Raw genomic sequence first — 24,449 nt, 5'->3', positions numbered from 1 at the left:
AATTCTGGTGGTCAGTCTTTATTCTCAAGGATGCTTTGTATGTTCTGCACTCCCTTCCTCAGAGACACAGGGAACTCTAAGGCAGTTAAAGCTGGAGGTTCATGTTGAATTTTAACTCCTGGCTGCAAACTGCACATGCTAAAGCAAACATACTCCATTTGATTAAAACCAATATATGTTCTTTTAAGACATTCAGTTTCTCATTGAGGGAAAAATGTCCTTGTGTAGCTGCAGGTGACATTTAAAACCTAAGCTAGTATTTTTAACATTTAGATATAAAATTTATATGAAAATAAGGGTATTTGAGACTTGTCACAAGAATTAACTAGCCCACAGCCATACCAATGTTTCTACTAACTCCTTATGTGCATTTGGGTTTTGCATTTAGATACAAACAGAACTGCAGCCTGGCCTTGGAGAGGTGTCACTGTGGCCATGTAGAACTGAGACAAAGGTGAATTAATGAATGAGTCTGAGGAAAGACTTCAAATTTTAAAAGTTGGGATAAGTGTTTAAAAATCTAGTTATTTGTATAAAATGTAATTCTTCATAAGAACTTTGTGACTGAAAAAGAGAAAACCAGCAATTTGGCTGAATATATTTTGATTCACATTTTTATACAAAAAAAACCAATAAAAACAATTCCACAGGTGTGTTCCACAAATGAGCAAATCAAGCACTTAACCAAGTATTTGTTTTGAAGCAGTTTGGGTAATGTTCAACAGCTCTTTCTCTCCTCTGCTGGTTCTCAAACACCAAATTCCAATTTTTAAAAACCTTCACCTTTGAACCAGAGTAAATGCTTGTTTCAGCTCCCAGTCTCTGGGTTTGATATTGATTCTGTTTAAAGCAGATTTCAGAGAAGAGCTTTGGGTAAGAGAGCAATTGGTGGTAAGGACACTGGAAAGCCCTTTGTGCTGTGCTGACGCCTCCACACTGTGCTGCTCATGGTTTGCACAGTGAGCAAACAGAGGAAGAGACACTTGCTCATGTACATGACATTTGCTACACCACCAATAAACATAAACAGTGTGCAAAGATCTTCCCTTCATTCCAAACAAGATCATCAAGATGTAAAAATATTAGATTAGCTCAAGATGTAAAAATATTAGATGAGCTACTTACTCTTAGTTAGGCACTACTCGTTGGACTGCACCAAGATGTAAGGGCAAAGTGTGTGCAGATATCCAAAGAGAGAGAGAAAGAGGGAAAATGCTCCTTTTAACACAGTATGTGTCCAGTTCTCAAACATCAAGGTAATCCCAGTGGTGACAAGAAAGAGAACTTTTTACATTTAGTAACATTTATTTCTGCATTCGGTATCAAGTACATAAGTGCAAATATTCAGAGTCCATAATTAAGTCCATTAGGAACTACAGAGAATGTAATACAAATCGTAATAAATTGAACATGCTGGAACTTTCCAGTTACCATACATGTAAATCAGCCTGTCAATCCTTTACGACAAAAGTACTGGGTTTTGTGTTCTTTTTTTTTTTTTTTTGAGTTATACAAAACTGATTACCATAAGTACCGATTACTGTTTATTTTATTTGTGCTGGAAAACACTAAAACATCAGTCTACAATTCTATATAGTTAATAAAGATGAATCCAACCAGCAACCCAGTGACGTAGAAGCAATTTTAACTATTGCATCAAGTGCGCTAAGCAGGAAAGCCCCTAGCCACATGTAACATTAAAAGTTATAGAAGCAATGCCAATAGAAGAAGGAAAAACACTAAAAAAAAAAATTAAATAAAGAGGTCAATATTATTTAGGCTCTCACCATCATGCACTTTATAAGCAACACAAAAAACCACATCTAGTACACTTTTCTCTTTACTATACTTTAGTGCTTGACACAAGTGATTGCAAATATTCTAAGTGCAGAAGCAGCAGGGGAAAAGCACTGCTTCCAAGTTTTATGTTTCTAAGATTATGGTGTTGAGGGAAAAAAAAAAAGAATGATAAATTTGCAGTAAAGTGTAAGAACAGAGCTGTTTTCACTCCAGATTTCCCCATTATGCACTACTGTAGTCAATGAATTCTTGATGTCTGCTTTACTCTGCCTTTCTCTTAGCACCTGGGATTTTAGCTTGAATCCTAAAAAATAAAAGAGAAAAAAATTATTATATGGTGAGACAGCTATTCCATTCCAGTGGTTTCCCACCTGGACTCTTCTCCAGGGATAACCTCTAGTCCATGTTCAATGTGTTGTCTCAACAGGGGAATTAAAGTGCCATGAGAAACAGAAGTGATGCCCATCTAGGTGTTCTTACAGGTTTTTGTTGGTTCATGTAATCTTGGGATATATTTGGTGATATTCTCCCCCTGACATTATTTCTCCATGGTCTATTGTCTATAGAAAGCCAGGAATGGAGTCTAAAAACAGAATTTTCAGAACAAATTTTCAAAATTTCACCCAGGTGTTCTGCCTGTTCCATGGGGATTTGAAACACTAATGATCATGGTGCTTGCAGGTATTTGTGTGACAGAGGGGTGTCCTAATTCCCACTTTGGTCATTAATGCTATCAACTCCCTGAATGCAAAACAACCAGGCTCGGAGTGGTCAGTGGGAAAGAGAATTAACTCATTCCATCCTGTTTGTCCTGGCCAGGTACCAGTGTGGACACCAGTCCATGCTTGGGCTGCTCTCTACACAATTTCCCCAAACAGCAGGGGAGGGGACAGAAGGATGGAGTGCCCTAGTCTGCACTCAGCTGGAAGGGTCTGCTTTTCTCCAGGGATCTGCTCTCCCTCAACCTCTCACATCTCAGGATCTGGGGAGGACACCACTGGCAGGACGCAGTGTCCCCAGGACCACCCGGGTCCCAGCCAACCCCACGGGCACCGCAGCCTCACACACTGAACTCACTTTGCCACCACAGTGTTTATGTGGGTCCGCACCAGCCCCAAGTATTGATCAATCTGTGCCTGCAGAGAGCAAGAGGAGACCAAGTCAATGAAGCAACAACCAGGGAGAGCCACCCAGCCCCCCCAAATGCACCGTGCAGACAGACCTACCTGGTACTTGTCATATACAACAGGGAGAGTAAACATAGACACCACAGCTGAGGAGGAAAAGAGCACAGTGTTATGTTCCTGCAGATCAGATTCCTCCAGAGGAGAGACCTACTTCAGTGGCAAACACATTATCGTGCCACTTGGTCAGCTGATCCATCAGGGAGCTTTGTATTAAAAATGCTCTTTGCTCAAGCCTCCCAAATACGGAATTTCCCATTGCTCTGGGACTGGGAGCTGCAAAACCATCAACTGCAAAGTAGCTCTAGCAGGAGGGACAGCATAATAGTACAATGAATATTTACTGGGAAGGGAAATAAATGTTAGTGGTTTAACTGAGGAGAAGGCATGCCAGGGATGGGCTGTTTTGTCTACGTTGAAATCCAGAGGGAGTTCAAGTTAAAAATAGATTTTTAAAAGAAATGTTCGTTTTTACCCATTATCAGGAGAGTCAGGCCATTGAAGAGGGCTCCCACGTAAGTCAGCAGCCACATTAGTACTGCAAACTAAATTAAAGATGGATCATTATATCACCTCCAGTGCCAGCGTAAGAAAGTAGTTTGCTTAACTAGCTAATTTAACAGCACATTAGCCTTTTTTAATGTGGAAGGGAATGGTTAAGGCACATTAGGAACTAGGTAGGTATTTTTTAGGTGTATAAACCCCATTCTCCATTCTGCTTCTCGCCCCTTTAGCTCAGCTGTCATGTCTATTTAAAGGCTTAAATTGCATCCATGTAGGACTCTGCATTGAGAATGGCATGGGCAGATTTCTGCATCCAATTTTTATGGTGGCAGGGGTAATCTCAAACAGGTTAAACAGAGCCCTGAAGTGATAATCCCACGGATTGATAACACTTGAGGCTAAGAGACGGGTACATTTTCCTTAATTTCTTTACTAATTTAGGAGCCTAACCTATGTCTGTTCTCTTAATTATCTTCCCTTTGCTCTAAAGGACACCTGCTTGAGTGTAAGGCTAAAAAAATCAATAGTTATTTCATCAGGGATTGAAAGATCTTCCATAGTAGGAAATGCCACCAGAGGAAATCCAGATTAACAGAGCAGAACATTATTTTATAGCAAAGCAATAGAAAGCATAATGGTGGGACACTTCTAGAACTGAGGAGGAGTTAAGCTGGTTCTGCAAACTTATACCTCCTGTATTACCTACTAATACATTCAAATGCCAGACCTCTAAAATGCTGGAAACAGTTTTGAATTCAAAAAGCAGAGCAACTTTGACATTTGGAGCTACACAAAACTAGGTTTCATGATGACACTGTCAACATGGGAAGCAGCTCTTTAAAATGTAGATTGATCCTCTAGAGAGGGGTTAAAAACATTTAAAGCAATCCTACTTTTAAAGAATCCACGAGGTCCTGAACGAGGAAGAGTCTCCTCAGCTCTTTGACTGTGCTGTTGACGTAGAGCTGGAGACAATCTGTGTATTTCTGGATCTGGTCCTGTGAAAGATTCATCTCCATCTCCAGGTAGGCTCTGCCAGAAACACAGGTCCCGTTACAAACCCGGGAAGTTTCCCCCGCTGTTCACACTCATACACACCCACCCCATCATTCCCTCCTCCCCAGACCTCCTTTCCTTGGGCTGGAGCAATGTGGTCCCCTCCCTGCAGGCACAGGGCCACCAGCACACCCTCTTCACCCTGCATGACCCATCTCTCTGGGAGATGCTGAGCTGGGGCTGTTTGCCTGCAGCCTCGCCCTCATCCCACACAGAGCCTGGTCTTGATGGGATTTCTCTCTTTTCCTCTCCCCCAAAGGGGGATACAGTTCTGACCTGGGAGTTTTGCCCACAAGTTCCTGTGCTGTTCTCTGAGCTATGCCCTCCCCTCCATCCTGAGTCGTTGCTCAGAACTGACCCAAGAGATGCAGAAGGAGCAACAAGATCCTTTTGTTGTGTGTGTTCACAAACTGTACCAGTTCCACGGCTTGGTTTACCAAGTGGTTGGCACAGCAGAGGAGAAAGGATCCCTGCTCTTGTGGAGCAAAACCCCCAGACCCTGTAGAGAGTGAGGAGTGCATTGGCACTGGCACCATCATTTAGATACCAGGTTGCTTGAGAAAAGACATAGATAGTTTCCTTCTATGCCCAATAGATTGTGCTCAGAAACAATGCTCTTTTCTCTTGCAGGTATGCTGTATTATGACCAGCTCTAAAGAAACTCCTTTTCTCTGCTCGCTTAAAACTTCATGTATCTTTTTTGAGAAAAAAATCCCAAGTCTTAGAAGATGATGATTTCTGTGGTGTGTAGTCTTTCTTTCTCTCTGCGGGATCTAAGCCTACAGTACCTTACAATTTTTGAGACACTGTGAAAACACTATTATTTCCTGCTTTATGAACAAGAAGAGAATTTCATCCGTCACCAAAGCAGCGCTTGGGCATCACCACGAAGCCACTCACTTGAAGGGGTGGCCCTCGTCCGTCTTCTGCACAGCTTGTAGGACTGATTTGTAGATTCTGAAGCTGATGGTGGCCGAGAGGCCGGCCAGGGCCAGGTAAGCCACGACACTGACAACGCTGAACTGGGTCAGGGAGAAGAGCAGCAACAGGAGGCTGCCGAACACGATCCCTGTCTGCTTGATGTCGCGCCAGTACAACAGGTCGATAGCTGGGGGGAGAAAACCAAAGTGTTAAAGGCAGGAACTGGGAAGGCATCGTCTGTGGGCACTGAGTGACCCTGAGAGGAGGACGAGGGGAGCAGTGATGTCTCTGCTCACAGCAGCACCAACACGAGCTCCCCAGCAGGAGCAGCGAAGGCACTTGGGTGGCGCGCTGAGGAAATTACAACCCATGACCTACTTGAAATCCTTGTTTTCCTTGTGCCTGTGCCTGGGTTAGATAAGATGGATGAATATCTCCAACTGCAGCACGGTGGGTGGGTCTCCTGCAGCAGCAAGGCAAGTGCAAGCTGGGGTTTGTGTTGTTGCTAGGGCTGTATGGAAGATTTCAACCTACCTTGCATTTATTCAATCTGAAAATTACAAGTTTTTATTTGTTTGGGTTTTTTTTCCCCACAAGTTCAAATGCCAAATGCTTGATCAAAGCGTTTTCCAGTTCTGGTTGTTGATAAATGAATGAGAAAGTTTGGGGGTAGCCACAGTAAACCATTTTCCCATTCAAAGTTTTAACAATTTAATTTTGTTATTTCATAAGTTTTAAGAAAGGAAAAGACTCCTGGTTTTATGACTGCTTAATAGTTCCATGAGTAGGAAACAGCTTTTCAGATAAGGCCTTCAAATGCAGAATAAATCTCTCTTGCTACTCAATCCAACCATCTCAGTAATACTAAAAAAAAACAAAAAACAAAAAGGCAAAAAAACCCCCAAACCTTTCTGCTTGTTATATAACTTCCCCTATCCATGGGAGGTGCTGGTTAGAACAAAACAAGTGCATAAGACCTTTTTCAACTAGTGCATTTTTACATTTGTAAAGTAGTTAAATTTTCCACTGTTTTCCACTCCTTCGCATATTTCATTTCAACTTCCCCAGCAAAAGAATTTTAGCGTTGGAGACAGCCACTAAAATAGTAAAATTTTACGGAAGGATTGTGGAATAGCCAGTCCACAAAGGTGAATTTAATCTGTTTACACCCACAACCTGTTTCTCAGAGGACATGGGATTAAGATCCAGCCAGATGCTCATGACAACCTAAACAAAACAGCTTTAATTTCACACACTGCACAAGTCCTCAAGAGCAGCTTGAACACACCACCAGCCAAACAGATTTGAGAGATGCCACTTGTCAGCTCATTCTGAGCAAAGAGTAAATTCAGGAAAACTTCAATCTGACAAGAAAAGAAATAAAAAGAAATCACCGGTACTGAAAGAGACAAAATTAATCCAGCCTCTTAGTCCTTCTCATCTAATCTCCAAAAATTGTGAGTCATCACGGCGTGTTTGCCTTGACTCAATGAGTTATATTACTCATTACTATTACACATATTAGCCTTGCTTTACAGTGATGGGCTTGAATGCAAAAATTGCTGTTGTATTACTGATCTCCCCCCTTTTCATGCATCATTCACATCCAATTCTATTCTCCATCAATGTACACTACGTTTTTTACACCTTGTACTATTTTTTAAGCACTCGGCACTGGACCTGTGATCATGGGCACACATGACTGGATCCTGGGGGCTGCATGGAAGCCATGGGACAAGGGACCTTGGTGCCTCTTTTGGGATCCTGGCTGCTGACTCCACAAAACAGGGACCAGTCTTTTACAGAAATATGCCCATGCCTGCTTCCTGCAGAAACCCTAGGGCACGCTTCAAAATGCAGTTCCAGCAGTCAGAGCACCTGGGTGAGGAGGTTTAGCAGCAGACACAGCTGGATTGCAGGACACAGCTGGAGCTCCACAGATTGCCCACAGTAACGAGGTGCTGGAACAAGCAACTCCATCCTTACAAACCATCCTTACAAAATGGCATCCAGAACACAAGCATGCAGGTTTGGCCATTTTTCATATTCTTTTTCAGCGAAGGCATTTCAAAATCCTGCAGCACAACAACTGGGTGCTGTCAGAGTGAGCATTTGGACAGGAGGTATTATATTTTCTGTGAGGGTGGTGAGGGTCTGGCACAGGGTGCCCACAGAAGCTGTGGCTGCCCCATCCCTGCAAGTATTCAAGACTAGACTGGATGGGGCTTGGGCCAAGTGGAAGGTGTCTCTGCCCATGGCAGGAGGGGTGGGACGAGATGATTTTTAAGGTTCCTTCCAACCCAACCCATTCTAAGATTCTGTGATTATTCACAACCTGATACTTTTTTTGGGTTCAAAAATTACTCTATCAGAGGACAGTACTGGAAATTTATGTAAATGTGACTTTGAGGTACTTAAGTTTTCCATCACACTAAACCTCAACGTTAAATTAAATAAGCACAGGTGAGCTGGTGTATGTGGTACATCATCTGCTGATGAAAGATGAGAGAAAAAGGACACGTGCCAGGGGAAAACACTCCCTGGGACACAGGCAGTAAAGAGGCAAACAAATGAGAACTGAGCCAAAAAATACAAACTGAGCTCCAATAGAGTTCCCTGAGTTAATCTAAATCAATTATAAGATCCAAAGTGATCAACTAAGCCTTTTTCTTCCAATGATCTTCCAGCTCATACTCCTGCAGACTGGCAGTGGGCTGAATTCTCATGCAGAGAGAGGCCAAACTGCATTTTCTCATTCCCTTCAAAAGCAAAGATGCTGAGTTACTCAAGACAGACTTGACCAGGTATGTGAATATCCTGAAAGTCATCTGTTCCTGCCATGGAATGACTGGGGTATTTACTCAGCTGCATCAGGTAAGGAAAGGATCAGAGATGGACAGAGGCCAAGTGACAGAGTTCTGGGAACAAGTGCATGTGTGAGGGAGGAGATGAAAAAGCATCTGGCCTCTTTCTCCAGCCAAAGAAGGCCTGAGAGAGAGAGGGATCCTGTGTCTTTCAGACCTGAGGTAAGTATTCCCATGTGCATGCAAAAAAAAAGCGCCAACCACCAGTAGGAAAATCTCAGCACAGAAAATGGAGATATGAGTTCAGTGATTTTTACATGGCTCTCCCAGGTCCAGCCTGGGAGCACATTCCCCTCACCCATGGCCTGTCAGGTCTGTCAGGATTCTCAAGGGCAGGGAGCACATCTGCTTTCTCCTCATCTCCCTCGAAGGGACAGGGAGCTGCCGCACTGCTGCCCTGTCCAGCTGTTCAGGTGGGATTTGATGCTCCTGTAGCCATTCCTCCTCCTCTCCCTTAAGGAGAAGGGGCTGAGCCAAACCTCTTTGAAAAAGGTGATACAGGAGGGAGGTGAACCTCACAGCTCCTTGGGCAGGGAAGGGAAAGGAGAATCCAGAACTAGAAATCTAGGAAGAGACTTGGGAAGAGTTTGGCTGACAGGCCTCAGGGATTTGAGCTGTATCAGTTCCCCTGGAATTCAGATGCTGCTAAGAACACCTGAGCTACACCTGTCAGAGCCATGTTTTCTCTTTCAGTTGCAGCTTCAGTCACTTCAAAGGCTTTTTACATTATTGGCATGGTATGGCATAGAACTGACTATTACAGCTGGGAGACACCTAGAACCATCACCTACTCTAACAGCTCAGGGCTCACCAAAAGCTAAAACATCTTTTTGAGGGCATTTTCCAAATGCCTCTGAAACACTGACAGGTTTGGGGCACTGACCCTCACTCTAGAAGCCAGTTCCAGAGTTTGACCACCCTCTTGGTACAGAAATGCTTCCTTGCTGAGACAGTAGTCAAACACATCTTTCTCCTACATTCCCTTACCTAAGCAAATCTCCCTTAAAAGGAGAGAGAGGCACTCTGGGTGCAGAATGCCCCAGCTGGGATCCTTTGCCTGGCTTCCTCAGAGTGCCACTTTCTCCTGTAACCATTTCCACCAGAGCTGAAGTATCTGTCACATCATTATGTGCTGCTGTAAATAGAGACCAAGGGGCAAATGAATGAGACATTTTCTTATTGACCATCAGGTGAACCCAGACTTGCATCAACCCTCCTCATACCCTTTCTTTTTTATTCTAAACAGGAATTAAATTTAAAGATGAGGTTGTTCACCACATTTATACATCAGCTTTGAGCCTTCTCTCACCCTGTATTCATGTAAAACGAATTAAGATACCAAACAACTCCTCTCAAACACTCCTCCCACAACTCTCCCAACCACCCAACACACCATGGGTTTAATGCCTTTCTTCTGGTCACTAAGTATAGCCAGTGCTTGAGCCTCTGCTGAAGAGCAGTTGCCTGTGCCATGTTGGAACCCTGAAGCCTGGGAGTTTTGAACTTTCTGTGCTTTCTGGCAGTGACCCCCAAGAGAAGGCTGCTTTTGACTTCCCACGGCATCAATTGTGAATCTGTTAAGACTGTCACGGCAATTTATCTGCAGTCATAAGGTACCAAATTGTAATTACGGAAGGTGCCTTTCATTGAAAGTCAAAAGCAGCCTTCTCTTGGGGGTCACTGCCAGAAAGCACAGAAAGTTCAAAACTCCCAGGCTTCAGGGTTCCAACAGTACCCCTTCCTTGGCATACTGAAGAGACAACCAGCTGGGCTCAGAGCAGCCTCCCCAGTGGATGGGGATGCAGTGGGAATGAGGATGACATGGCCAGGAGCAGAGCTGGAGCTGCAGCTTTCACACACACACTCCTGTGCAGAGCCACTCACCAGCACACACTCAGCCAGGCTGGGACAGCTTCCAGCCCAGCTCTAGGGTGGGTGCAGCATTCCTCAGATGGACCAAAGGACAGAGGATACCCCACAGCAGGAGTTAACCACATCATGAGTGCTTTGGGCAATGAGAAGGGAAAGGATAGAAGTCCTAGTGTGGCGCAGGGCCTGGGAAGGGGTGCGTGTGCACGGTGCTGCCCAGACCCCACCACAATGGCACAATTCTGAGCAATGCACACTGAATATTCATGAGGCAGGAGGCTGGTGCCACGTGAGGCTGTCGATGTGTGATGTGCATGCAATTGGACAGGAGCTCAGCCTGTTTGGCCGAGCCAGATCCACTTCCCAGAGCCAAAACGCCAACTTCAAACCACGCAGTTTGCAGCGAGGATTTGCACAAGGGGTTTGGGCATTGAAATCAACCTTGGCTTCACTTGAGGGTTGGGCTCCTTTGTTTTGAAGATCACTACTGTAAAATCCTGCCCATGGCCATTAACATGCAGCAGCTGTTCTGCTGTAGCTTTCCATGATCTCCTGGAAGGAGGGAAGCAGCATCACTCACTTTGCACTCTTAACAGTACAACTCACCAGAGGTCTGAGTCACTTGTGGAGGTATGAAAGGACTCTGGGTTTTGCCAGAACTGCCTCAGACTCAAAACTATCTGCATTTATTAAGGAACACTTACCAGACATCCTTAAGACAGCAGTGCTGCAGGTCACTGCTGCTGCCTTTGAAGAATTTTTCTCGAGAAGCATGCCTGATGAGCTGCTTCTCTGCAAGTATTGCCTACTTGTGCTTTTTAACTCACAGCAGAACTTGCAAAATGCTACTCAAGTAGTCTTGTAGTTTTCCGAGGGTGCCAAAATAGTGCTTTAAATCCATACTTTATGGCAGAACCTCGCCTGACTAAACTAACAGGATCCTGCACTCAGGGCCAAGTCACAGACTAGCAGAGGTGAACTCTATGGTACAAGAAACCACCTGTTAATATGAACAGCAGGTAAATGCCCATGTTTGTGGGGAAAGCTAAAATTAACCTCACAAATATAAGAAACAGCAGCAGCAGGCAGTGCTTTTGGCATCAAGAAATGGCTCACTAGTGCCTAAAAGCTCTCACAGCTCTCACCATGCCTTGCAGCAGAAAATGTTTCTGGTCCTCAATACTCGGTATCAAAAAAAGCCAGAAGACAATTGTGGGGGCTGGAAAGGGCAGTGCCAAGGTAGACTGATTAAAAATGCTCCTGAATCCATTCTTGTTAGGATCTGGAAATATGAGGGCTGTGCTTTGGGGGGTTTTGTGGTGCTCAGAAGCCTCACGGTGTGGGACAGCTGCAAGCCCAGCCTCCTGAGCAGAGATCCCAGAGGGAGAATAGAGGATCCAAACCAACTTGTAGCTAAAATGTCCTCCTGCATGGTTATGTTTTCCAAAAATTCTTCTGTAGGAAAAATAGGGATCTATCCATTCTATGTCTCAAAGAAAGCATTTCATAATGAAAATTAATGATCAGCCAAGCAGAGAATGGACAATTCAATTCTTCCACAGCTTCTCCTCTGAAAATCTGCTCTGTCCTTCTGCCTTTGCAAGTTTTTCCTCTACTGCAACAACTGTGAAAAATGATCATGCAAAAAGCAGCATTTCCATGGAATCTAGTACAAAAAGCGTGAGCAAACCCCTGGTACCCAGCCTTCAAATGAAGCCAATGGGCCTTGAAGATTATATAAAAGGTTGTGTGCTCTGTACTACACTACTAACACCTTTGGAAGAGATCAAGCTGCCCTTCCCACCATGGAGGTACCACTAGGCTTGCTTAGGAGGTAAAATCAACAGGTTGTACTGCTTCACTCCCTATCTAACAGCAGTTTTTAGAGAAGTGAGAAAAGCCCCTCTGTACACAGCATTTACTTCTGTACCCAGTGCAACATTACAATTCATAAATATAAATAACATCACAAGGCATTTATCAGACCTTCTGGGAGTGAAAAAACCAAGAAACACAATTTAAGAACAATCTTGTTTGTAGTGCTGTCACAGAAGTATTTGACAACAAATGAGACAATGCTGTGGGTTTTGAGTAGAAATAAATACTGCTCACAGTCAAAGCAAGCCCAGTTTGCAGGTTTAACCACAGGCTGCAGCCTTTCCCTCTCCTCTCCAATGAAGGATCCAATGTGGACATTGCTCCCTTCCCACAGCAGATTTGATTCTAATGTAGTACAGATGGATACACACTTTAATGAGCAGTCTGCTGCCTTCAGGAGACTGCTGTGATGAACAGCAGAGCCAGGAGAGAATGTCTCTGCTGTTTCATCAGGAGTATCTCCTGGACCTTCATCTCCAGCCTGGAGGAATCTCTCCATACCTCCACCTCTTGTACACACTCTGACCATTAACTTCCTGTCCTCAGTTCAGCTTTATAACTTTATCATCCACCTGTTCCAAGGCTTAATTTGAAAGTTCAGACCTTCTTAGTCCCCCAGAGTCTGATGAGAGGAGACCCGGAACAAGAATAGGATCAAGGAAAAGGAAAACCTTGATACAGGATGCCCTCCATGTTATCTCCTACAGCATCTGCAAGATCAAGATGTGAGTAAAAATGTATTGATGGATTGCCTTGTGTGAGGCACCAGAGTAGGTTTGGTAGACAGGAGAGGACCGGCAGTAAAAGAGGATTGTCAGTAAAAAAAATCAACCCTACAACCACACCACACATGAGCCTATTTATAATCATTAGCATTTATGTAGCATTTATGATCATTAATGTGATTGGTGCTGCTATTAACAATTACACTGTTGTTATTTTCATGTTCATGTGAGAGATGCTTTTAGACCAGGACTGAGCACAGCAGCAGGAGAAGCACACAGCTCCTGCTCATCAAAGTGCTGCCTTGGCCAGTTTCTGGGGAGGATGTTATGGCTCTCACCTTAACTATGCAGAAACCAAGGAGACCAAGCAGAGTCCCTGAATGCAGGCTCTGAGTGCACATCATGCTATGGAAATGTTACAGCTTTTCCAAGATGCTCCTGGACCAAAGAAATAGACCTGGACTGTCTCTTAGACTCTATCCAAACATTTGAAAATCTGCAGATTTTCAAAATGAGTGGTTCAGACCTACGTTATTTAGAATTAAATATGATGTGGAGAAAGTACTCCCTTCTGATATCATAAAAGCCTCACCAGAACTCACTTCCCAGGGATCTAATGAAAACAAAAGCAGCCCTCCAACACTGCCTTCTGCTATTGCCCCCCATCACGCTCTTGATGGAGTTTAAATTAATCCTCAATATACTCTTACTTTGGGGGAATTTTCACCTTATTCTGGCAATGAAAGAATATAATCCGTGAGTTTTTTAAAGACATTGCTCTGAACAATGTGGTCTGGTGGAAGATGTCCCTGGCCATGGAAAGGAGGTTGGAACTGGATGTTCTTTGAGGTCCCTTCCATCCCAAACCATTCTGTGATTCTGTGCTAGCACAGCAGGTGTGCAGAGCACATTTTCTCACTGATCTTTTTTGCCATCAACAGGAACATGCTGGAAGAAGAATTGATATAATTTCTGCATCAGTGACCAAAAAAATAAAGAAAAAAAAGAGAAAGCAAATCTGAAAGTGGTAAACAATATTGATAAATTTCCTTCAAACTTCACAAGGAATCATCTGTAAAATTAGGAAATAAGCTCCCCATTAAGTTGGTATAGTTTTTTGAAACTGTGAGAAAAATTGGTTACAGCAGACGTTGAGTTGGTACCAAGGCTTTAGCCATACCAAGATCCAACATAAGAACCAAATACCGGGGCAGATCTTTATCAAGTGGATTCCCAGCTGAGAGATCAGCCCACAGTATTTTCAATAAAGCACTGGAAGTACACACTGGCTGAAGTTTTACTCTCGTTATAAATCTGTAATTAGGCAGACTTCACAACTGTCAATAGGATTACAGATTAGCAGTGTGCAGCCGTGTTATTGCCATTGAAATTCTTTATCAGTCTTAAAGTGAGGAACATCGCCATGAACAGTTGCTGCAGCTTCCCATCACCCTTTGGAAACCAATGGATATATCAATCACATAAGGGAGCTGGCTCTCTGAAAACAGCTGGCAAGAAAATGATAATCAATAACTGCAGTCCCAGCACACTTATGTCAACTAGATGGATTTGATGAAGTCTGCAGTCCTTTTCCACATTAAGTTATAATGATGTGGGCAATATTTAGGATCATTTCTATGAACACTTCATGGGGCCTGTGTCTCTGGATCTTTTAATTTTTCTTTTTTAATAAGTCTTGCAGAGGGCTGAAGCTGCAGGAGCAAGCCTGACACTTATGACCAGCCAAGAGCAGGCACATAGAATGAAGAGTGGCAAAGGGAATATTCATGAGGATCAGTGTACTGACACCAAACAACTCCTCCAAGCTGGGGTGCAAACCTGGGCACTGATCTCTGGATCTCCTCCCTGCCCAGTGACAGGACCTGGTGGAACAGCTGGAGCTGCGTCAGGGGAGGTTTAGGTTGGGTATCAGGAAAAGGTTCTTCACCCAGAGGATATCTGGGGGCTGGAACAGGCTCCCCAGGGCAGCGGTCACAGCACCAAACCTGACAGAGCTCAAGGGGTGTTTGGACAATGCTCTCAGGCACAGGGTGGAATTGCTGGGGCGTCCTGTCCAGAAACTGGACTTTGACAAACCTTGTGAGTCCTTCCCAACTCAGGATACGCTATGGTTTTACATCCTTCCTAATCCAGAGCACCTCTCTAGCAGGGTGCGAGCCCGTGTCCTGCTGAGCTGAGCTCAGCCCCTGGGGAAGGCAGGGGCTTACTCAGGTGTGCAGGTGGAGTCAGGGCATTTAGATCCGGTGTTCAGAAGAAATTCACCTCTGTGGGAGCTGCTCCTTCACTGCAGCCGGAGGCTGCCCTCGCCCAGCATCTCCCGGTGGGAAGCTGCACAGCCTGTGACCCTCCCGTGTCACACGCACGGCTGGCACAGGCTGGAGCCTGCTCCTCCGAGGCCCACAGCCACCAGCATGCCCAGCAGGGACATTTCTCCTCACGCCCATGCATTATGCATGGCTCCATCCCAGCCTGCTTCAAATGCATCACCTTCCAGTGCGGAGATGACTTGGGCGTGGAAGTCGCTGTGATTCCCCGAAGCCACCCTTGTTAATCTTTTGAATGAAGCAGACACCCAGCAGGGGTGAATTACTGCCCTGCTCACCCAAGGGCTGGAGCATGACCTACCTTTGCTCTAATCCTGCTGGACCTGCAGGATGGGCAGGTAAAACCCTGTATTTCTAAATGTGTGCAGCAGCAGTTGATTCACTGCACCTCGACAGAGTGGGGCAAAGCCAAAGCTTCAGCAAGAGTCTTTGCTGCTTCTCACAATCCCCACCCGATTTTACACCACTTATAAGCACTACAGGATCAATTCAATGATACAGCTATTTGCAGGCTTGGTTGTTGAGTAATCAAAACTTCTGCTGACCTGATTGTTGAATCTACATAATTTCCATAAAAATATGCTCTGTATTTACTGCGGTTTCTCTCTGCATCTGTTACACTTACAGACACATTCCAGACTTTTCAGGGAGGAACCATAATTCCATTGACAATCAAGGTGGCAAAATTACGCATCTCCATATTTGCAAAAAAATGATATTCCAGGTTGAGACAGAGACAACATGAATAATAGATATTACAGGAATCAATGAATCGTCTTTAGTCTTCATTCTCCTGAATTTTAAATTTCCTCTATTTTATCTGGGACTGATCAAAGAATTTTGATGACAGAAATAATATTCTATGGCTATTTCATGTTCTGTACAGGATCATTTTGGAATCATAAAGCACCACCCAAGGAAAAGAAAAAAATATATAAATGCTGTGGAAGTGAGGCAAGTGATTTATTTTAACTGCGTTGATTTTTTCAGACCTGGGATTTTTTTTTCAAATCAGCATGGGACACTGTGTCATTCAATTTTCATCAAATCTACCCCACTCTCCAAAAGGAAAGTACTAAAGGAGAGAAACCCCTCTATTATTATTAATCATTAATTTAAACAATAGCAGCATGCCCTTCATTATTCCCATTTTTTTTTTCTGATGAGAAGGAAAATACTCAGTTTGGTCCTAAAAACAGGTGGTTCAAGCAATCTGACTCAGCAAGTCAATGTTTTTATGAGAATCAGCAAAATACTGAGCAATTTTGAAGAAAAACCCAAGCCCCACCCCACAAGGAAGTTCATCTGCAAAGCTCAAATGAAAAGACCCTGAAGTTTGGTTGTGACTCTCTCGTATAAGCTTAACGAATCCCACAAACACATGGACAACCCTTGCCCTTCATTTCGATGGGGAAAGCTGGAGCTGCTGGAGCCTAGCATTTAACAGGTGCATCTGTTTACTTTCCAGCTACTCATCTTCCTTAAAAATCCCTCAGTTCCTAAATACAATCAGATGCTGAATTGATTGCAAAACTATCAAGATCCCTAGAGACAAGCGTCTGAAAGGTCTCCCCATTCCCCCCCCCCCCCCCCCCCCCCAAAAAAAAAACCACCACACTTTAGAAAGGTTTTCCAGTTTCTGCTGCATTGAGCTGCGTTTATGAAACTGTCTGCAAGCATCCTGGACCATTTGATGAGATGATGCTGTGGAGTAATCGCTGTCCCAGGGACCCTGCTGAGAGCATCAGCACCACGAACTGACTGTACAGCGTAAACACGCACCTTAAAATTACAAAAATACATCCAAACAAAGCCTGCCCGGCAGAATCAGCCGCTAGCTTTTCTCCCTCTAATCTGCCCACCGAACAGCGTCACAGAGACTGTCTTTTATCAAAACAAAGGCTGGATGCTGGCTGGGAAGTGTGAAGCCGACTAAAAATGGCTGAAAAGCTGTCCAAGGCACCCGGGAAGGTGGCCAGCCCCACCCAGCGCAGACACCGACCCGCTCAAAATAAGCTGAAAATCAACCCAAAAGGGAGATGCCATTGTTCCCTTCGCCTGCGCGGCAGCGAGACAACATCACCGCAATATTTTACACCCGGAACGAGCGCTCGGGAGCGTAATGAAAGGATTAATGTGTTGTTGATTTTTTTTTTATTTATTTAATTTTTTTTAATAACAACCCACAATCCTAGAGCTAAGCAGGAAGCGGGGTCCATCCCGCGGTGCCCAGGCTCTGTCCCCCTCCTTGCCCAAGCTGCGTTTTCTTTGTGTGGCACAAGGCTAAACCCGGCTTTGGGTGTGTCCGTGGGCAGGAGGCAGCCAGGAGCCCACGGCCACCACCTCCGACCCTCGGCGTCCCCAGCGAGCACCAGTGCACCGCCACCCGGCATCCCTAAAGCCCGAAAGGACGGAAATCATGCCAGCGATATCCCGACGGACAGAGGCGAGGATGAGGAATGACGCCGCTAAGGGCAAGGGCGGATGCTTTGGGAGTGAGCTGTAAGGTGGGAAGGGAGGACCTGTAATCCTGGATGCTTTCAGGGTGAGACACCTAGGGATGGGAGAAATGCATTCCGAGAACAGAAAATAGGGTTTTTTAATCTTTCTTCCTTAAATTCCAACCCCCCCCCCCCCCCCCAAAAGAAAAGCTTCGCGGGGAGGGAGAGGAAACAGCATGCAAAGGCCCACAGGTGAACAATGCAAAAATGGACGGATCCTGCCTTTGCCTCCTCTGCCATGCAGTCCTAGCATGCAACACCAGAACAGATAGAATACCCTGACATTTCCAGTTGCTCCAAAGACAGTCCATCTTGGTGGAATCGGCACTGGCTTGCATTTCGGAGAGCTGCGGGGTTCGCCGGTCCTTTGGGTCGGAGGCACTGCGTTAGCAGTCAGGCATTCCCGAGCATGGGAATGGGTGGGTTAGTGGGGAGCGCTGCCGTCTCCCCGCTCGGCTCCGGACTGATGCTGTAAGCAGCACAGGCGGAGGGGGAGGGCATATTGTACGCGCTGCGGTCTCCACTGCAGCAAATCAGCAGTGTGATGTGGCTGCCCTAGGGAGCAGGCTCCTTTGAAAAGGGGATGCGGTCCCTTTTCAAATCAAAAGCTTGCGCTCGGGCGGCTTAGCCTCCTCCTAAGCCATGGAAATGGTTAAGGCAACCTGATGGCAAAGGAATAAAAACAAATCGGGTGTGGGTAAAAGGAGGGGGGCTGAGCAGTGTTTTCTATGTGTCAGTACGGTTGTGACTGTTGGTGTTCCAGAAATTTCTTGACAGTGATGGAATCTAGTGTTTTCTTTTTTTGTTTTCTTTCTTCCTTTCTGTCTTTCTTTTTTTTTAACGAAGGCCAAATTTCACTCGACCCCTCCAGGTTTTCATACCCCCCCTCTCCTCTGCCCATCTGGGTGGGGTCGGGCATCAGGCAGGAAAACAAACAAGGTCAGGATCCAAGCCCAGCAGAGCAACCCCTATTTTTTTTTGTTGTTTTTTTGTTTGTTTGGTTGGTTGGTTTTTTTAAACCCTGAGGGCACGGGGTGACCCATGTGCCTTCCCCCCCATGCCAAGCCCTGCCACACCAGGATGCTGAGGACTCCCAGTTTCACCAGCTTTGGGTGTGCAGGGAACGAGTGCTGTCTCCTCTTGTTGCCCAAAATGCTGCTAAATCAGGATTTGAGGTGTAAGGATGCAGGAATACAGGACAATCTGTGAAAGGCTCACTAGCAGGTGAGTTTTAACATGGGCCCCACCACTCCTTCCCTAGCAGGACGCAGCCTCTGCCTCAGTTTCCCTACCTATCAACTGTTATGAATAGCCTTGCAGAGACATCATAACCATGCAGTGGTCATACCTGGCAAACACTGGGAAAGAAAATCCTTTGCCACTCAACTTGTTCGCATTTTCAGATTTTGGGGTGCCTAGTAATATTAAGAAACTCCCCTAAAAAGTCACCTTATTTCAATAAAGAGTGACCAGTATATCAGACTGTGTCCAGTCATTTTGGGCAGAATGACACCAACTGGGCACCTCTCAGCTCTGAGGCTCAATTTAAACCTTTAGATCATGGCAGTTTATGAAATAATTTCACTTCAGTTGCGTTTTACTGAATTTTGCTTTTTTATGTGGAAACAGAAACCAGCACGGACATAGTGGGTCACATACTCATCAGCATGGAGAATAGAGTTTGAACCCCTCTGCTCTTTTGGCTCCAAAAATAAAAGGTCTTTAATACCTGAGTTAACATGTATCTCCTCCAACTGGCTCCTCCTTCACTTATCCTTCCCTCAGGTAACTCATCTTATAGAAGAAAGCAAAAATTTAAGGAGATTCATCATAATATTATCATACTCTTTACCTAGGAAACTCTGCTGGTATTTCAGAGTCCAACAGCTACTGTTCATGTTTGTAAACCATCCTCAAGATCTCCAAAACCACTTGTTTAGGCTTGAACCCAGCATCTTCATTCCCCTGACAGGGAAATCCTTAACTAATTGGGGCAGAACTGGCTTCAGCTGTCATTGCATATAGTAAGATTAAACCAAATTGTTACAAATCTGGATTTTGTGTTCTTCCTGGCTTTGTCAAAAATAAAAGGAAGACAGAGGTTGGCAAGGGACGATCTCTAAGCGTGGACTGATTGGTTTAAACCCTTTGCAAGAGCATAAAATATTCCTATTGATACATTTTGCCCTGTAAACTCTTTGCAGCTCTGCAATAGGGTTCCCAGCACCAAGTCGTAATACAAAGTATTTACAAGAAGTGTGAATAAAACAGAGACATAATTCACATGAAACTTGTATATCCTTATCCCTGGAATAGCCACAGACACCCCAAATACAGTTCATAGGTTAAATTCTTGGCTACTGGGTGTGTGCCACCAGCAACACAGCAGAGAGAAGGCAAAAGATCTCTGTTTGGTCTCACTGTAACCCAAATTTCTCAATCAAGTATGAAGGACAAATTCCCTTTGGACAGAAGAGTGGCCCATGCACATTTAACATCCCACTAATGATTAATGACTTTTCCTTGTCTTCATTGTTTGTAGAAGTTTTTTTGCCACAAACTTGATGACACCATTCCTTCTTCCAGGCTACCAAAACGAACCACACCATCAGGCTTCCTGTTTAAATTCTTACTCCTCTTTGGAAAAGTGTCTCTTCAGACCTGGCCCATGTGATTGGACTCCCCCACACTACTTCCAGAACTATTTTAATCCACAGGCACCAGAACCCATCACTTTACCAGCAGTAACAGGAACACTGCATTTGTGTCAGAAACAGAACTGAACCAGAACAGTGAGATGCAGACACTTTAAAAATGCACATTGCCTAAGAAGAGCTTCCACTGTGTAGTCCCTTGTCCCAGGACCTGAGGCAGGTGGGGAGCAGAAACAACTCTATATGTGGCTTCAGAAATTGCAAAAAATCCCAATCAGTGCTGGGTGGATCCAGGACTAAGATGGCCATTGATAAAAAAGTCATTTCTGCAATGAGATTTTAAATTATGCATGCAGTAAGTAGTGAGACAGAATTAGGGCTAAGCACTTGGCCATCAATCCTGGGGTTAAGAACTGCTTCTTTGCCACAGAACTAAATCAGGAAAAGGCTGGAAGACATAAATAAACATTGCACTGCCTGGATCCTAAAAGGGCGAGACAAACACAGAGATCTTGGCATCAGCTGCAGGAAAGTTCCGTGTTGGAGAAGAACTTTCCTGTGATCATGAATATGAGCAGGATGAAAAGTAGTAAGTGGAATTTGCTTCCCTTCAGAGCACTGTCCATTGGAAGCATCCTGCTGCTATGGATGTTACTGAAATTATTACAGATCTTAAGATGTATTAGTGAGGTCACATGAAGCTCAGTGTGGATGGCACATCCACAAGCCAAGAGGGCTCATCAACACTTGCCTGTTACATAGCTCTGCTGGAGATAATGACCTGTGTGTGCAGGATGTGTGGGGTAAGCACTCAGTAACATCAAGTTACCCCTGGGGTCACTGCAGGAAACCTCTCACCAAGGGAACACATGAGCAGGGTATTGCTGTCTTCCTCATTTTTTTTCCGTCCCTCCAATTCCAACAGACATCACAGAATCATAGAATCATACCTTAAAATGCCTTAAAGGTCATCTCGCTCCAAACCCTTTGCCCTTGGCCAGGGCTGCCATCCACTAGACAAAGTTTCTTAAAGACCTGTCCAATCCAGCTTTGAACAATTCCAGGCATGGGGCACCCACCTGTGGATGGCCAAATGAGACTGTAGCTCTGCAGAGGACAGGGACACCCTGCCATGGTGTATGGCCACCAGGGATGTGCCCTGCTGCAGGACTGGAGCTCCAGCCCTACCCTGTGTCCCTCCAAAGGTCCTTCCATGGTGACCCAACTAACCTGCGCACCACTGATGAGCTCTGATGAGGTCAGAGTTAGCAACTTTAAGGCTTTTTAGGTAAATACGCTTGGATGGACCATAACAGTCCATAAGAGCTCAGAAGCACCCACTGTTCCACCACAGGAGCTAAACTTTGGGGTTGTTCCTCAACAACCCTGCTGGAGGGCAGTCAGCTGGCTTCAGTTGGTTTCAAAGATGATTTAATGATTAAAATTCCAAAGACAGCGCTGAAACCACTGTTTGGAGTGCAGTGACTTTGAAGGCACTCAAGACTGATTGCATTTTCCTGCATCACTCCACGTCAAGGCTCCGTGGGACACATTGAGGGCAGCGCCAGATCTGCAACGTGGTGCTGAAAGATCCTGACACTTAGCACTTCAGAAGAACAATAGCATTAAGGGAGATAATTTGGGTTATTTTTCTAAGCTAATTTGTTCTTAACATTAGCAATAAAAATAGGGAGGATGCTATTTTAAAAGTTGCATTGATATGTCTCGAAGCTCTAAAGAGCAACGGGGAATTTTTGCCTGAGCACTCCGAGCAAGGGCAGCCAGCAATTACATTTTCGTGAGGAGGCTGTCAATAGCAGAAGGATGAGTCAAATCCTGGCTCTGCTCTCATCCTTTTCACTGTCTTGTGCTCATTCTTGCACATTTTCTGGTCGGCAGAGCTGCTTAGAGGCAGCTCAAATGGCAAGGCCATGAGCTGGGAGATGCTGATGGCTGTTTCAGGTCCATCACTTCTCACAGTACAGGGAGCAACATCAACAGCTCTGTCCTTGCTGTCTTTTGCCCCAGGTCTTTGCTACTTTCTCTTAGAAGAAGTAATGCACTGGTGAATCACCTTTTTTCTGAGATCTTCAGACCACAACAGGAATCAATAAAAAAGACAACCGGGTCTTAAACTGGCAGAAATAAAGTCTGAAGCTGAACAATCACAACAAAAGAAGCCCCATGTCCTGGCATGTCACATAATGTTCCAACTTCCCTGCAATTTCTTTTCAAGTCTTGAAATGCCTGGATTTATAGGGGGTGTTTTTAATCATCAGCCAAAATATTTGGGTTTTTCACAAGGACAAGAAGTGTGATTTTGAGACATGCTAAGCTTCTGCTCTGCTACCTCTGTTTCACTTTCTGCTCAGCAAAGCTGTTCTTCATACCCATCTTTGCTCCAAGGCTGAGATTATAGATGTATATATTTATATATAGTTATATATGGACATATCTAATCATAGAAGTGTAAACTGGAAGGGACCTTAAAGCTCATCCAGTTCCCACCCCTTGCCATGGGCAGGGACACCTTCCACTATCCCAGGCTGTTCAGAGCCCTGTCCAACCTGGCCTTGAACACTGCCAGGGATGGGGCAGCCACAGCTTCTCTGGGCACCCCGTGCCAGGGCCTTGTCACCCTCACAGGGGTGAATTTCCTCTTAACACCTGATCTAAATGACCTGACTCCACATAAACACCTGACTAAACACCTGACTCCATGCCCTTATCCAAAATCCCTCTCCAGCTCTCTTGTCAGCCCCCTTTAGGCACTGGAAGGTGCTCTGAGGTCTCCCCTTCTCCAAGTTCAAAAGTCCTGACTGTATAAGAGAACTATATAACAACTACACATAACTGCATAATAACTGTATATAACTGTATAACAAGACCTTATTATCACAAGATTTTCAGCAACAAGCTAGTGACATGAACCAACTGATTTGGATGAAAGATCCAGGTGAGACAAGCTTTGTGCTTGCTTCCTTCCCTGGGAATGAGGTGGCCTTTCCTTGAATCCTAGTAAATGAGCCCTTTGGGGGCAACACCTTAGATTCAATGTTGTTATTAAGAAACAATTTTGGGGTTTGGGGCCTCTGATGCACCTCAATGAACATGGCACAGACCTTCTTCAGCAGGCATCCCAGAGATGGTCAAGACTCCTGTGGTGCCATTTGAGCTCCCTGATTACTGCAGGCAGCAGCACAACTAACACATAACAATCAGTTTTGATTTACTCCTGGTTCTTCAGAGGTAGATAATTTCTCTTGGTTCTTTAATGTTATTTTTGAACTGCAAGGTTCATAGAAATAAAGGCTCTATTCCTGCCATTGACCTAGAAAAGTCTTTTGATTCTTTCCAGTGGGACTACTTTTTTCAGTTGCTGGGAACCTTAAAATCATGAGTTTCTCTCCTCTGGGGGAGATAGTTGCTACATCTTCATTCCTCCTTTAAGATTTGATCAGTAAAGCTGAAAAGACACTAAAACTCTCTCTGACCTCCTGCACCCCCCCTCATTAAAAAGGGAGCTGCTTGCTGCTTATTCCCATTTTCAAGCCTTCTGTTTTTAAGCCTGTGCTGTAAAATTTTTCTCTCCTACAGCATTGCTGGTGCTGCAGCTGGCATTATTAATTCCATTTCATTAACTGATCTTCTTAAGGCACTGGAAGACAAAAGGGAAGACAGTCCTGAGACCACAGCATGGCTGAGCCTCAGGAGATCTCTGTTCAGTGCCCACGTCTGCCACAGGCTTCCTACGTGACCTTGGGAATCATCTCTCTGAGGTCTCTGGGTCTGCTCGGTCTATTTAAATTTGGGGCATCGTCTGCTTTTTGAGCTTTGTATCTGCAGCACCCAGCACAACATCTGTGGCTCCAACAAAGGAGCCTTGCTCATTTTTGCAGCACAGCTTGCAAGGCTGGGGTTACTGGCTGCCGTTCTTGGACCAGGGGAGATCAAGTGAGGTTGTGAAGATGAATTTGGATTGCACTGCTCCTGCAAATGGTGAAATCATGCCTCGTGGTGTGTAAGGGGCACAGGGGACTCTCCTCTTTGGCCAAGCATGCCCTGAAGAGATGATGATGATGATGATGATGTACTTTTAGCAAATTCTTGAAGCAAGGTTTGGAGTCCAGTGCCTGAGCTGGGAAAAT

General features: G+C 44.8%; 1 protein-coding gene across 2 annotated transcripts in view; it reads right to left on the bottom strand.

Moving 5' to 3' along the window:
- Window positions 1-1,172: 1,172 nt before the first annotated feature.
- The window catches only part of RTN1 (reticulon 1), a 116,196-nt gene continuing 92,919 nt past the window's right edge, over window positions 1,173-24,449 (bottom strand). The window contains exons 1-7 of one of the 2 annotated variants that reach the window (XM_062494901.1): window positions 17,925-17,985; window positions 5,445-5,652; window positions 4,382-4,520; window positions 3,460-3,529; window positions 3,027-3,073; window positions 2,878-2,936; window positions 1,173-2,104 (exon numbers count right to left, since the gene is read on the bottom strand). In XM_062494901.1, coding sequence (XP_062350885.1) covers window positions 2,062-2,104; window positions 2,878-2,936; window positions 3,027-3,073; window positions 3,460-3,529; window positions 4,382-4,520; window positions 5,445-5,652; window positions 17,925-17,985 — 627 coding nt within the window. In that variant the 3' untranslated portion in view covers window positions 1,173-2,061. Of the gene's footprint in view, window positions 2,105-2,877; window positions 2,937-3,026; window positions 3,074-3,459; window positions 3,530-4,381; window positions 4,521-5,444; window positions 5,653-17,924; window positions 17,986-24,449 lie in introns of those variants that run through there. The other variant, XM_062494900.1, reaches the window with a different exon arrangement.

Source organism: Cinclus cinclus, chromosome 6, assembly GCF_963662255.1.
Source record: "Cinclus cinclus chromosome 6, bCinCin1.1, whole genome shotgun sequence".
Classification (NCBI taxonomy): Eukaryota; Metazoa; Chordata; class Aves; order Passeriformes; family Cinclidae; genus Cinclus; species Cinclus cinclus.
The sequence above is the reverse complement of the archived record's forward strand: the minus strand, read 5'-3'. Positions and strand labels throughout refer to the sequence as shown.